Below are 13,902 nucleotides of genomic sequence, written 5' to 3'. Positions count from 1 at the left end.
AATGACTGAGGGTGAAATTGACCAGTTAAAAGTTAGATAACTCTTCATAGTTGCCAATCCTGTTTGGTGGCTCACATGCCTTCTACAGAAAAGCCAGAATTGTGGGATTGCAGAAGTCCTGTAACCTCTTATTAGTTTCATAGATCCTTTCCCTTAACTATTCTGGAGGTCTTTCACTGTAAGCATATCTTTAATTGGATATTATTTGCCTGGAGGGCTTTGGCTCATATATTTCTGAATCAAGAAGTGGTAAACTACAACCCAGTAGATTTAAGACTAAGGTTCAAGACACGATGATGGGATTCCCACTGGAGGCTTGCCCACCTAAAACTGCTTTCCAGAAACTGCATACAGACTGTGCCCATAAGAGTCATAATTCTATAGTTACAAATTCCTTCTGATTTGACATTTGCTGTAAACATTCACTCTAACTATTAGGAAGACAAACAGACATGTGTCCAGGGCTTCTTAACATATTAGAGGTGGTATATGAACCGTGTGGAATGTGGGAAAGGAATGCATGTCAGCTAGAAATGGAGAGACTTTGAGAATATCTCTATCATGTCAACTACTAAAAATTAACTGTGGTTTCAGAAGATACAGTGAGTTTGGAACTCTCACCGCCCACAGTGTCAGCAAAGTACCAGAATCTTAAAATCAGTTAGAAGAAAAAGAGGCCATTCAGTAAGTGGCTTTAGGACAACAGTATAATTACATGCTTCTTCCTCATACCCTACTCCTCAAATTCCAAATGAAGCCAAGATTGAAGTATGAGAAAATGAAATCTTTAAAGGACTAGCTGACTGAGAACTAGATTATTTTTAAAAATATCATCAGAAGCAAAATCCCCTTCTATATGTAACACCAAGGAAAGTCAGAAATCATAAAAGATAATCCAGTTGTCATTACTCACAGTACCTATGTTAAGTTAGTAAAAATTGCCATGAACACTGACTTCGCGAATGCTGAATTACGGCTCCTCGGGGAGATGCAGGATCAAGGTTCCTGTGAATCTCCAGTTACAGCATTTTTGTCAACAAATCAGTCCCTAACCTCGTTTCATGAGTATGTCTGTTTGAAGACACGTTATTACTATATAGGATGGATTTTTGAGCATTGAACCCAAGGCCAGCACACTGTAACTCAAGCCTGAGCCAAGTGCACTGAACACATAGATCTTGTCCATAAGGTTCGTCATAGCCATCTTGGCTTAGGAACCCCACCCGACCCCACAGCTCACAGCCCCCACCCAGCACTTGAGCCTTAAGCTCAGCAGCCATCCTACACCATGAAGTCACTAACAGAGCACAAAAATGCAATAAATAAATAAATTAATTAATTAATAAAATTAAATAAAATTAAATAAAATTAAATTAAAAAAGTGACAGTAAACAGACCACCTAAAGGACACTTGTTGATAGGATGAGAACCAAAACAAGGTGCTGGTCAGGGGCACCTCAGGCAATTCAGATTTTTCCAAATTTTTGCTGCCCTATAAGCAGGCTTGTTGGTGACCCATCACACAAGTGCTTGAGTACTGACTTGGGGATAACATATTCTGTCAAGTAGGTGAACATATAAATATAGAACCTGTGAGTAAAGAAGATCAACTCTTTTGATATCTTTGACCATATAAAAGTTTAAAAGTTCTATAAGGCAAAAATCTAGACACATATATAAATGAAGCCAAAAAAAAACCCCTGGAAACTAAGTAAAAATATCTGCAACTTTATATGATAGAAAACTGGAAAAAAAAAAAAAGAAAACTGGATAATTTTCTTTTTTTAAATTTTTAATTATTTATGATAGTCACACAGAGAGAGAGAGAGAGGCAGAGACACAGGCAGAGGGAGAAGCAGGCTCCATGCACCGGGAGCCTGACTTGGGATTCGATCCCGGGTCTCCAGGATCGCGCCGTGGGCCAAAGGCAGGCGCTAAACCGCTGCACCACCCAAGGATCCCCTATAATTTTCTTAATCTACAGAGCATTCTTCAAAGTCAGTATGAAAGAATAGGACCAAAAATTCAAAGGAAAAATGAGGAAAGGATATAAACAATTCAAAAAAGAAGGAATACCTATTGTTTAAAAATTTTTTGATAGCTGATCCCCTTACATGGCTCAGTAACAAAGGTACCAAAGGGTTTACAGTGAAAAATATGCCATCCCAGTCCTGCAGCACCAAGCAACCCACACTAGAAGCAACTAGCTTATATAATCAAGATATTTAAGTATGAGCATTTCCATATGTGTACATATGGGTGGATTATCGTTTTTTGATTACACAAATGGTAACATACCACCATATGTTATACAAACTGTCATAAGTACACCTTACTTCTGTTTTCTTTACTGTATTGTAGAGAGCAACCCATATTTGTACTTACACCGTATTAACAGATCCATGTTGTCTGTTCTATCTTGCTACTATAAATTATGGTGCAAATGATACTGTTTAGATGCCCCTGTGTAAATCCATAATTATATCTAGTAATATTTTTACCCATTTCTATTTTTCAAATTTTGTGCTTTTATATTTTTTACTACTCTATAAATGAATGGAACTATTTTTTAAAGATTTTATTTATTTATTCATAGACACAGAGAGAGAGAGAGGCAGAGACACACAGGCAGAGGGAGAAGCAGGCTCCATGCAGGGAGCCCGATGTGGGAATCAATCCTGGGTCTCCAGGATCACACCCCAGGCTGCAGGCGGCGCCAAACCGCTGTGCCACTGGGGCTGCCCAAATGGAACTATTTTGATTACACAATGAGAGATAGGCTTTTTTTAAAGATTTTATTTATTTTAGAAAGAGTGTCTAGAGAGAGAGAGAGAGAGAGAGAGAGAAAGCATGGAGAGAAAGAATCCCAAGAAGACTCCAAGCCTAGCATAGAGCCTGATGGGGGGCTTGATCCCACAAGCCTGAGATCATGAGCTGAGCTGAAACCAAGAATCGGATGCTCACCTGACTGAGCCATCCAGGTGCCCCTAGAGAAAGGTTTTAAAATAAAAGTAAAGTAAAAGAAAAAAATGAATGAAAAGAAAGAGCCCAAGGTAATTAGACAAAATAAAGTAGGATAATATGACTATCTCCAAAAGGAAATGTTTTTCTTTCCAGGTTTTCTACTTGGCTAAAATCAATGGTTTGTTATGTTGGCTAACTTGACTATTAGATTAGCAATATATATTTTATTACTAGTAAAACTTTGTATAGGTCATAATCATCTGGAGGTAATCGGGTTCCAGCTTTACCCATACAGTAATTTCCTAGGCTGTTTTCACTATTTAATTGGTGCAACTTTCAGTTGACAAGAATTTTATTAGCCACCTCACCCTATTCCCCAGTCCAGCTGATTTACTGAGGTGTGGGTGAAGGGTCCCTGATGGCAACTAAGAATTCAGGGCAGGTATCAGGAATTAAGTGAGCAGGAGCTATAGCCCAAGTGAAAAGAACTTTGATGGTTCAAAAACAGCAGAAATCCCAGGTCTCTGAGGAAATGCTAGGATCTGTGCGGTCATGGCAATACTGCTACCTAAAATGGGCTAGTCCCATAAGGACATTAGATGGGGTGTGGAGGACGTTCTGGGGTTTGAGAGCTTTATGTAGATTAGTTCAGAAAGCAGGAAAAAGACCAGAGCTCAATTCTTTTTGAGCAAGGTTACTTTCTTACCCAACATCAGAACAAGCATTTGTCCCAATAGTATTGAAAATTGCATTTGTGTATACATAATAAAAATAAACTTTTCAATAATTAAGATCCCCTTTGCCTCTTAACTTTATGTATTTATTCCCAGTCTCTGTGGTCATATTTGATTTGCCAAGTCATTCCCTGTTTACCATTCCTTCACTGAGTCAATAAAAACGTGGGGCTCCTGCTTTGTGGTGGGCACCATGCCTACAGAATAAAACATATCCCTTCATCTCTGGCTTCATGAAATGTATATAAAATGAGAAATAAATAGGTGATCTAGTCTTCTCTTTCCCATGGGAAAAGAGAATCCTCTTTGAGATAAGAGTCTTAGCAAAAAAAAAAAAAAAACAAAACAAAACCCAAAAAACAAAAAACCTCTGAATTTTAAAAATGTAGTTGTGCCTACAAACTTAAGAGGAAACATTCAGATTAGTTATTTCTAGCAAACACCTGCCCGCCGTGCACCAAAACATTTCATGGAATTAGGGCAAGTATCTGTTTTCTTCTTTGAGTGAGGCACAGAATGGAAAAGAGGGAATGGAATGTAAGCCCGTACTTTCTGTTAGCTCGCTTCAATACTATGAAACGTTATCATTTAATGAGATTGAGTAAAGCGGCATGACTGTTGGGTACTGGAGCTTACTGCAGTGTCAAAAATGTCCTGATATGCTTCTTGCACATTTAAGATCATGGGGTCACTAGGCTTAGCAATATTCCCCAATTTCCTCATTAGGATAAAATCTTCCCCTTCCTAGCATTTCAGTGTATGCAGCTGGAAAATAAATAACTGCATCATATTTGGGAGATCCACCACTATCCTTAGAAATGAATGCCATCAGAAATGAATATGGGACAAATCAAGGGTGTCATGGGCCTTGGGAGCCTTTGAGGAGATGCTGAGATTTGAAAAGGCCTAAGTGGCTTCAGTACTGCAAGACGCCCTCTGAACACCTCCTTCTCGCTCTCATGATCCACAAACCTATTCTTTCGTTTCTTTACTTTTTAAATTCCGGTATCATTGACAGGCAGTGCTATATTAGTTTCCAGTGTACAATGTAGTGATTCAACAGTTCTGTACGTTGCTCAGTGCTCTCAATCCTCTCAATCCTCTTGACCTGTTTCACCACTTCCCACCCCCCTCTGGTAATCAGCAGTCTATCCTGAACCTGCTCTTATTAGTCTAAGTTAATTTGGCCTTTCATTTTTCTAAATGTACCCCCTGAGCCAGTTAAAATAAAGCAAACTGTTTTACAAGATTATTTTTCTTTCACTATGACCATCATCTTTGAAATACTCAGGACTGCAATTTTGAAATACTTTCTAAAGCCTATCTTCCCACAACTCCCCTCCAATATTGATTACTTTTTCTCATAAGCATTCTTAGAAACAGTAGCTAGGAGATCTAAAATATTTCTGAGACCCAATCATTTACATTGAAATAATCACGCTGGAAATCTTATTTTTTATTCACATACTCGCCACTGTCTCAGCTGGCATCGATGAACTTTAATTATGCTTTTATTGTCTCATATAATTCTGAATGGCCTATGAAGAGGGAGTTATTAGAGCACTATGATATATTTCAGGAGCAGCAAACTAATCATCCTTGAATAGTGGTAGTATTTTTTTCAGGGAGAAAACTCTAGAGCTAATGCCAGTAGGCACAATTATCAGCTCTAATGATATCTGTAAATATTTCTGTAAAAGGAATTAGCTACTATGTCTGTGAAAATATAACACTAGGTATCAGATCCTAGAAGGCTTTGTTTCAAGATGATTTCTCCTATTATTTCTTTCTTTCTTGTAGTATCAGATCTGATTGATCTAGATCTTTGGGTTGTGTAAATATTGAATTATTTGGGTCTCTGCTACCAGAAAATGGATGTCAAAAATGGTCTGTTTAAGAAAAAATAATAGTTCTAAGAGTTTGCATACTAAGTCAGTAGAGATCATTTAAAACCTAGGACTGACGATAGATTGGATGGAAAGATACTGAAGTTCATTTTTATTCAAATTCAAAATATTTGACAAGCATTTATTCTTATGTGTAAATTATTTTATGTATATCCAATGAAAAATGATGGGCAGTAGTTTGTTCTACACAGCAAGTAGTAAGAATGTCTGAAGAAATAATATGAAAATAAATGCCATCACATACAGATCTATGCATAATGAAATATGTATATGAAGGAAGCTTTTGTAAAGGACTGGGCACTGCTCCTGGGTACCACAAAGCTCTGATTCCCTGCCGTGAGCCAGCTCACAGTCTTTGGTTGAGCTAGTGTGCTAAACCCTGTGGGTATGACCTCATTAAGTGTTCAATAAATATTATTTCTTTTTCCCTATTCCTTTCCCTCTTCTATTGTAAATGAAAATATGCAAGTGCCCTCTGAAGGTTTTTCTTTGGCTTTTGTGAATACCTTCATGCCATGCTGTCGTCTGTTTCAGTTCATTAATACAAAGTTATTTCTATTCCTCGTTGTAAGAAAAACTGACAGTATTCCATTTCCCAGAAAGGACAGCACGTAACGCAGGTTTTTCTCTTATAGGTTGTGGGACTGGAAAGTATCTTAAAGTGAACAGCCAGGTATATACCCTGGGCTGTGACTACTGTGGGCCATTGGTAGAGATTGCCCGGAGTAGAGGATGTGAAGTCATGGTATGTGACAACCTTAATCTCCCCTTTAGGGATCAGGGCTTCGATGCCATCATCTCCATAGGAGGTAAGGCAGCCTGGTCACACGTTTGCCCTTCACCATGAGAATAATGTTACATGGTGGAGGCCATTCTCACAACCTAACATGAATTCTTTGTAGAAATGTCTATGTGATTCATTTTATCTAATTTTTAAAAATATTTCAACTGGATGATTTGACTAATCGCAAATGTATTTACGGTAGTACACATATGATTGTGTTAACTAGTCAAATGTTCAAACTGGTATTGTAGTCTTTCTGATGATTCATTTCAATTTCTTTGACTTATGAGTTAGAAAGTATTAGGGGAATTTGACTCATTAAAAATATTTCATACTGTGTTATATTGAAATGAAGCTAGATTTGTCCAACATGAAGTAGAACTTTAGAAGTCATATTACCTTCATCAGGCCATGACTGTATCCTTTATTGGCAGAATATCATAAAACTAATGCATTGAATGTCACCTGACAGGATGTGTCATCCAATCTACCACTCACTGGTGTGCAAGGCGCTGGGGGAGATGGCCCCACCTGGTCCCGGCCTGCATTGTTTTTAATGCCACTCAGCTCTCTTACTGCCGGAGGTTATTCATAAGTCTAGGAAATATGTTCCTCATATTTTCCCAACAAGTGTGCCCATAAAAACACACATGCCACAAATGAAGAGAAACAACAAAACCCCATGCCTGAAATATACACAAGTAGGGCTCATTTTACTCAATGCACGTAATCCTGAAACCTACTAGTCATATTTATATGCTAGGGAAGCTTGCAGCAAGTTGTTTTGAGAAGAGGAAAATCTTTTGCAAAGCCACTTATTTGCTCCAATACACTTAAAAATTAATCAATTTGACTATGACAAGCTTTGTCAAAGTGAGGTGATCCTAAACAAAACTGACTAGATAAAAAAAAAAAAACTGATTGCCAGATAAAAATACAGAGTAAGACTGTTTGCTCTCTCCTGAAGGTAATGAGGACTTGATCTATTTGACATTAGATGGGAACTCTATCTTTGCTTAGTAAGAGGATGCAGGCCTGGATGCCACAGCCCTGAAAGTAGTTATGCTGGTAGGAGACAGTTGCCATGGAAACTTGCTCTGTGCCAGCCTCAGCCTTACTTGCAGTTGAAACTGTTAAGTCCATTTGGGGCATAAACAGTAAGAGGAGGGATTCTTGTTACACCAAGCAACTCATCACAATGATTTGAATCTTTAGTAGAAAGAGAGTTTTTGGGTTGGTCATTTCACCTAAGGAACGGGAAGTTGGGGAGATGTCAGAAAAGTGCATTCTCTGCTCTTTTGTTCATTTCCATTAGTCTTAGAGTCCCCATGTCCAGGCTGTGCCGCTGAGGCACTACTGTGGGTATAAGGATACTTCCCCACTTTCTAATCCAAATCTAATCATTTAAAAAATGATGATGATTTTCAAACTGCCTGGCTTTCCAATCCACATTCCATATGTATGTGGTTAAGTCCTTCTCTGCTTTCATAAGTCTCATGCTTTGTCTGCAGAAGAAATGGAACACACCTGGTTGCCATCTTCTGAAGAAAAATGCTTCCTTAGGTGGAAGTGCACCATGTATTTTTAGGAACCATACCTATAAATTAATGTGATATGGTCATTTTCAGCTAGGTTTCATGTTTAGCACTATATTATGAAAACTTTTGATAATGTCCATATATATTTACTTCCCTATTTAGAATCCTGTATGTTGGCACTTCTTGCTAATCTTAACATGAAGAAGTACATATATATAGGTATATATGTAAAAAAATATGTACGTATATATATATATATATTGCTTTTCTGTGTCTCTTAATAATTTGAAAAGTATCATACCTAATTATACATTCCTTAAGTTTTACTGACAGATTGATAAGAGAAACAGTCTTTCCACTTCTAGAATAGCTTGACAATTCTACGAAAATTTAGCAATACACTAAAATAGTGCCCAACAACTATTTTATGCTATTGGTTCTCAACTTGGGATTAAGTTGCCACCTCCACCCTTACAAGGCACTTGTCCATGTGTAGGACATTTTCAGTTGGCTCGACTGGTTGTGTGTATGTACAACCTACTGTCACCTAGTGGGTGGCCCCCACAACAAGGACTTTTCTAGCCTGAAATGTCAGTAGTGCTGAGGTTGGAACACTCTTGCTTTCGGCTACACCTATGGATTCTGAATGCTTTTAGATAGAGAGATGAGACCTGTATATGGGAAAAGTTAGATAACAATAAAATAGCAAGATATAGCAGGACTTTAAAGATGATCTCGTGCAATTTCCCTTCTGATTCTAGAATCCAGTAATTGAATTCAACCAACCTATTTTCTGGGGTCTCAGGGGGAACACATTGCTATAGAATACCTATATTGTACTATTTTTGCCTTTAAGTTATAAAGGCATATGATCATGCTTTTTAAACAAAAGGGTTCTTTTTAATCCTTTAAAAATTCAATACAGTTTCCTGACATTGATAATTCATGTAAATGTGTCTTCATGTCTCATTTTGGTTATACTTACAATGTTTTAAAATATATATATATATATGCATATAAAATAGATTTTTTAAAAATGTTTATTTATTTTTGATAGTCACACACAGAGAGAGAGAGAGAGAGGCAGAGACACAGGCAGAGGGAGAAGCAGGCTCCATGCACCGGGAGCCCGACGTGGGATTCGATCCCGGGTCTCCAGGATCGCGCCCTGGGCCAAAGGCAGGCGCCAAACCGCTGCGCCACCCAGGGATCCCAGATTTTTTATATAACAAAGAAATCTTCATTTGTAAACTTTTCCCCAAAAAATTAGGCCTAAAGGTTACTTAGTATTGTATGTTAAATATAAACATAACACAATATAGGAGCACCTGGATGGCTCAGTTGGCTAAGCGTCTGACTTCCACTTATGACCTTGGGGTCCTGGGATCCAGCCTGTCCCTCCTCCTTTCTCCCTGTTAGTGCGCTCTCTCTCTTTCTCTCTCAAATAAATAAATAAAGTCTTAAACAACAACAATATAAAAGATTCAGATATTTCCTGGATGATATTATGCTATTAAAAATGGATCACCATATAACAAATGTTTAAGAAACAAATACATATAAAGGCTTCCCTCTTTTTTTTAAAAAAAGGGCTTCTTTTGAAGCCCAGAATCCTGAAATGTTGAAAACCTGTAACTCTGCTAAAAAGAGATTATATTAAAGCAGTCCAGTTTTAATGAGGCTTTTTTTGGGGAGGGCAGGGGGGCAAAGCAACATAGTCAACTCTCATTATTCACAGTAATTATATTCTCTAAAGTCTCTGTGAACATTTAATTAGTGAATACAGAGCCATCGTCCCAGGGGAAATACAGGGCTAGGTTCCTGTGAGCCTCTGGTTGTAGCACTTTTGTCAACTGGTTAATACACAGCCTTGTTTTACATGTGCTTCTGTTTAAAGACAACTTATATTTTAAAATTATTTTTTATTTTAAACTTTTTATGTATTTATTTTTTCAAAGAGAGAGAATTGGGGGGAGGGGAGCAGAGGGAGAGGGACAGAGAATCCCAAGCAGACTCTGTGCCCAGTGCAGAGCCCGAGACAGGGCTTCATCCGACAACTCTGAGATCATGACCTGAGCAGAAATCAAGAGTCAGATGCTCAACCAACTGAGCTACACAGGTTCTCCTAAAGACAACTCATTTAATTTTGAGCTCATGCTAACAGCCTAAATGAATCTTCTGTAAACACATTTATTTGCTCTAAAAGACATATCCCAGTCTTCTCATGAGTAGGAACCCCTGAGCACCATGCTAGGGGATCCTTTTAAACAGCAAAATCACCTACAAAAAGCACAAAATGCAGAAAATGTGTCACTAAATAGCCATGAAAGGACACTGGTCGACAGGAGGCAAGTGAAAACAAAGAAGGAGAGGTTCCCTGGTTTGGCCTCAGCTGGGAACATGCCCTCTGGGAATATTTGCACCATGTGTTTGTCAGTGAATGACCATGAAAACACTGAGAGTGCTATTTGGGGTGGGGAGGGGGGCTACAAATGTATTTTGGCAAGTAGCAAAATTTGCAAATACAGTATTTGCAGATAACAAGGATTTGACCATATTTTGAAGTTAGACCCACAGAAGTTCTGGAGTGAATTAGGTACGAGTCATGGGAGATAGTAACAACCAGGAATAGTCATAGATATCCACATTAGCATCATCCTAAGTCTTTGTCCTGACCTTTGTGCCTCCTTTTAGCTATGTGACTAAAGTCTGCCTTCAGCAATGCAAACTTTCAAATTAACCTTTATAAAGGGCTCTGTGGGAATGGGAGTGGGGAATAGTCTGAGACCTAGTGATGTCAAGTGATTGGTCAAAGATCACAAAGTGAGTTATCGACAGGATCTAGGACAAAATACACAGGGATCCTGTTCTGCAGACCCGTTTTAGCCTCCTCATACCTCTGGCTTCCCACATTGCTGCATGACAGTAGGAGGCACCAGTGTGCTGCTGATAGGAATGAAAACCTGATTGGGAACAAGATCAAGTATGCTTTGAATGATCTTCCTTTAATAGCTTTATCTACATAATAATCTCATTTTAGATATTTGCTGTCTCCCCCTGGCAGGTAAACTAGAGATCTATCAGCTTAAAACCCCCCACTACCGGCTGGATTATGGTGAGGGTTCCAGCACCTGTCCCAACCTCCCCTCCATCTCTCCTCTCACTACTCATACCAGACTCCCCTTGGAACTAATTTCCTACTTGAAACATTGCAGGGCGGGGCATACCTTTGCATGTAGAAAAACGATCTGGTTGTTTCTCTTGACATAGTACTGTGATCAAACTCCTCTCAGAACTAATAGACTGGCAATTTCCTCATAGCATTTGATGAAAACATACATAATAACACACTTAAGGCTTGATAAAGGCAGTCCTACTTGAGTCTCACTTTAACTTTTCAGGGTTTGGAAGTAAAACAATGACACGTTGATTTTTTAAAAATACATACACAACCACTTTCTATTAAAAATTAATATGTTTAGCAATCATTTGGACTCATGCTTGGCTGGCTTATCTTTGCATTATCTAAATAGGAAAATAATCTTTAACATTCTCCATTTTTGTTTGCTTTATTAATTTTATTCACATTGATTGGTGGTGTTAACCTTTTGATGCTTTAGAAGTGCCGGTCATTCATTAAAGCAAGGAATCATTTCATAGTTCTTCTACAAGGGCATACTTATGTAACAGTGCTTCCATGAACATTCCATGAATGCACACTGGTCATCTTTCTAGTTAATAAATTTCATAGGATCTGGGACCTGGGAGGATTTAGAACTTACACATTATTTACATGCCTTAGTATAAGCAAAGAAACCTGAAATCCATAGAAGTGAAATTATAGTCCCAAATTGTCTAAAAAGTACAGGAGCCAGAGATAAAAATTATGTCTCTCCCAAAGTGAGGCTGTGCTAATCCCCATTTGTCCTGCCATGGAGGAAACAAGGACGTTTTACTGGATGTTGAAATTGCATCATTATTATATGGAAAATACTAGTGTCTGAACGTGTAGGTTTATGTATGTGTATACACGCTAAGGTCTAATTTCTTCTTTTTCAGTCATACATCATTTTTCTACAAAACAGAGAAGAATCAGAGCAATTAAAGAAATGGCCAGGGTCTTAGTTCCTGGAGGCCAGCTAATGATTTACGTGTGGGCCATGGAACAAAAGAACCGACATTTTGAGAAACAAGATGTGCTCGTTCCATGGAACAGGGCTTTATGCTCCCAGCTTTTCTCAGAGTCCAGCCAGCCTGGGAGAAAGCAGCAGTGTGGACATCCAGAAAGAAGCCATTCCTACCACCCTCCTTGCTCCATCTGTAGCTGTTCTGTTTGTTTTAAAGAGCAGTGTCCTTCAAAACGGTCCCACAGCATGGACTATGAACCACTGATGGCTGGAAACTGTTGTGCAGATGTTTCTAAGGAAGGGGAGGGAGAAAATGGATTCTATAACACCTTAGGAAAATCTTTTCGTTCCTGGTTTTTCTCTAGGTCTTTGGATGAATCAACTCTGAGGAAGCAGATTGAAAGAGCGAGACCCTTGAAAAATACAGAAGGTTGGGCCAATAGCACAATATCCATCCAGCCTTCCAGACACTCCAGCCTAGACTTAGATCATCAAGAGCCATTTTCAATAAGAGAACAAAATTTAGACGAAGATGTGTTTGTGGAGACTTCTCAGAAACCACTGGAGTGGCCGAGAGCATCAGCCGCAATGAAACATCTACACGGAGACCAACAAGGAGAAGTTAGGAGAAATGGAGATGGGAATTTTCTGGAAGGCGCCCATCCCAGTGACAATTGTGTGAATGCCGGTAATGTGGAAGATGGGAACCCTTCTGCTAGTAAAATACCGAAAAGGATTTCTGCACTCAACTCCACAGATTCCAACCCAGATGAGACAATTTCTGTCAAAGAACAACAACCCAACGTTTTGGATTCCAGAGCCTTTATGCGCTACTACCATGTGTTTCGAGAAGGTGAGCTCTATGGCCTGCTGAAAGAGCACGTGGCAGAGCTGCATGTTCTGAGCTCTGGGAATGATCATGGCAACTGGTGTATCATTGCTGAAAAAAGGGACAATTGTGACTGAGTGGATCATTTTAGACAATTCCTCCAAAAGATGAACCATGTTCTTTTTTTACTAAGTTTGGTATGGTTACCTGGATTTGCGTCCAATTTTACTATTTTTAATCCATTTATGCTTTGGTTCATGGAGATGATGAATTGATCATCTTTTAAACCTTCAGACGAACATAGAGCCTGGCACGTAAAACATTTGACAAAGGATGTTCATAAGTTATCTATAGAGGAGAACTGAAGAAGCAATAGGAAATGAACTTCAGTATGGTTGGGATCTTTTCTTCCCTGAAAGATGAAATTATTTTGAGGACACATATCATTTTTCAGTATTACAGGCAGATTTTAATAGATTCTGGTTGTTGACTTTTTTTTTATTACTATTGAAGTAGAGTCAACAGATGATAACATATTAGTTTCAGGTGTATAGCATAGTAATTTGGCAATTCTATAGAAGATTCTGTTATTAAGTAATACCTTCTGATAACAGCATTTTTATAATGAAAAGGGGGTGAGTTCATCTTCTCAGGTTACACTTTGGATCCCTAAGCAAGATATCAAGTAAACCTGTTCTAATGCACAGATGTAAATTGAATCACTGTGATACATTACTTTGTTGCCGAGGCCTTGCTCTTACTTTAAAGTCTTTTGAAAAGCAATAGATGGGGGAGAGAGACAAGAAGTGTTGCAAGGACTTTTCTAAATGATAAGCAGACTTGCTTCTAAATACGTAAGTAACAAAATTTTCAATGTTGCTCAGAAGGTTTTTAAAGGCACTGTGAGCCTGTAGAGAGTGGTATGTGGGGTACTAGAAGCTGTGGCATGGACCCAGGTGGTATTTTCATGACCTTATTGGAAGCAGGAATGTCTGGTTAAGATAAGACCAAGATTGACT

The 13,902-nt window shown here is 38.6% G+C and overlaps 1 protein-coding gene across 8 annotated transcripts in view; it reads left to right on the top strand.

Annotated features, from left to right (window-relative positions):
* Positions 1 to 13,284, top strand: part of TRMT9B (tRNA methyltransferase 9B (putative)) — a 63,782-nt gene extending 50,498 nt beyond the window's left edge. For 7 of the 8 annotated variants that reach the window (XM_041753614.1, XM_041753617.1, XM_041753616.1 and 4 more), the window contains 2 exons: positions 6,241 to 6,414; positions 11,987 to 13,284. In XM_041753614.1, coding sequence (XP_041609548.1) covers positions 6,241 to 6,414; positions 11,987 to 13,020 — 1,208 coding nt within the window. In that variant the 3' untranslated portion in view covers positions 13,021 to 13,284. The remainder of the gene's footprint in view (positions 1 to 6,240; positions 6,415 to 11,986) is intronic. The other variant, XM_041753618.1, reaches the window with a different exon arrangement.
* The last annotated feature ends 618 nt before the right edge of the window (positions 13,285 to 13,902 follow it).

This window comes from Vulpes lagopus, chromosome 4 (genome assembly GCF_018345385.1).
Source record: "Vulpes lagopus strain Blue_001 chromosome 4, ASM1834538v1, whole genome shotgun sequence".
NCBI lineage: Eukaryota > Metazoa > Chordata > Mammalia > Carnivora > Canidae > Vulpes > Vulpes lagopus.
Note: the sequence above shows the minus strand (reverse complement) of the source record. Positions and strands in the feature narration are given on the sequence as shown.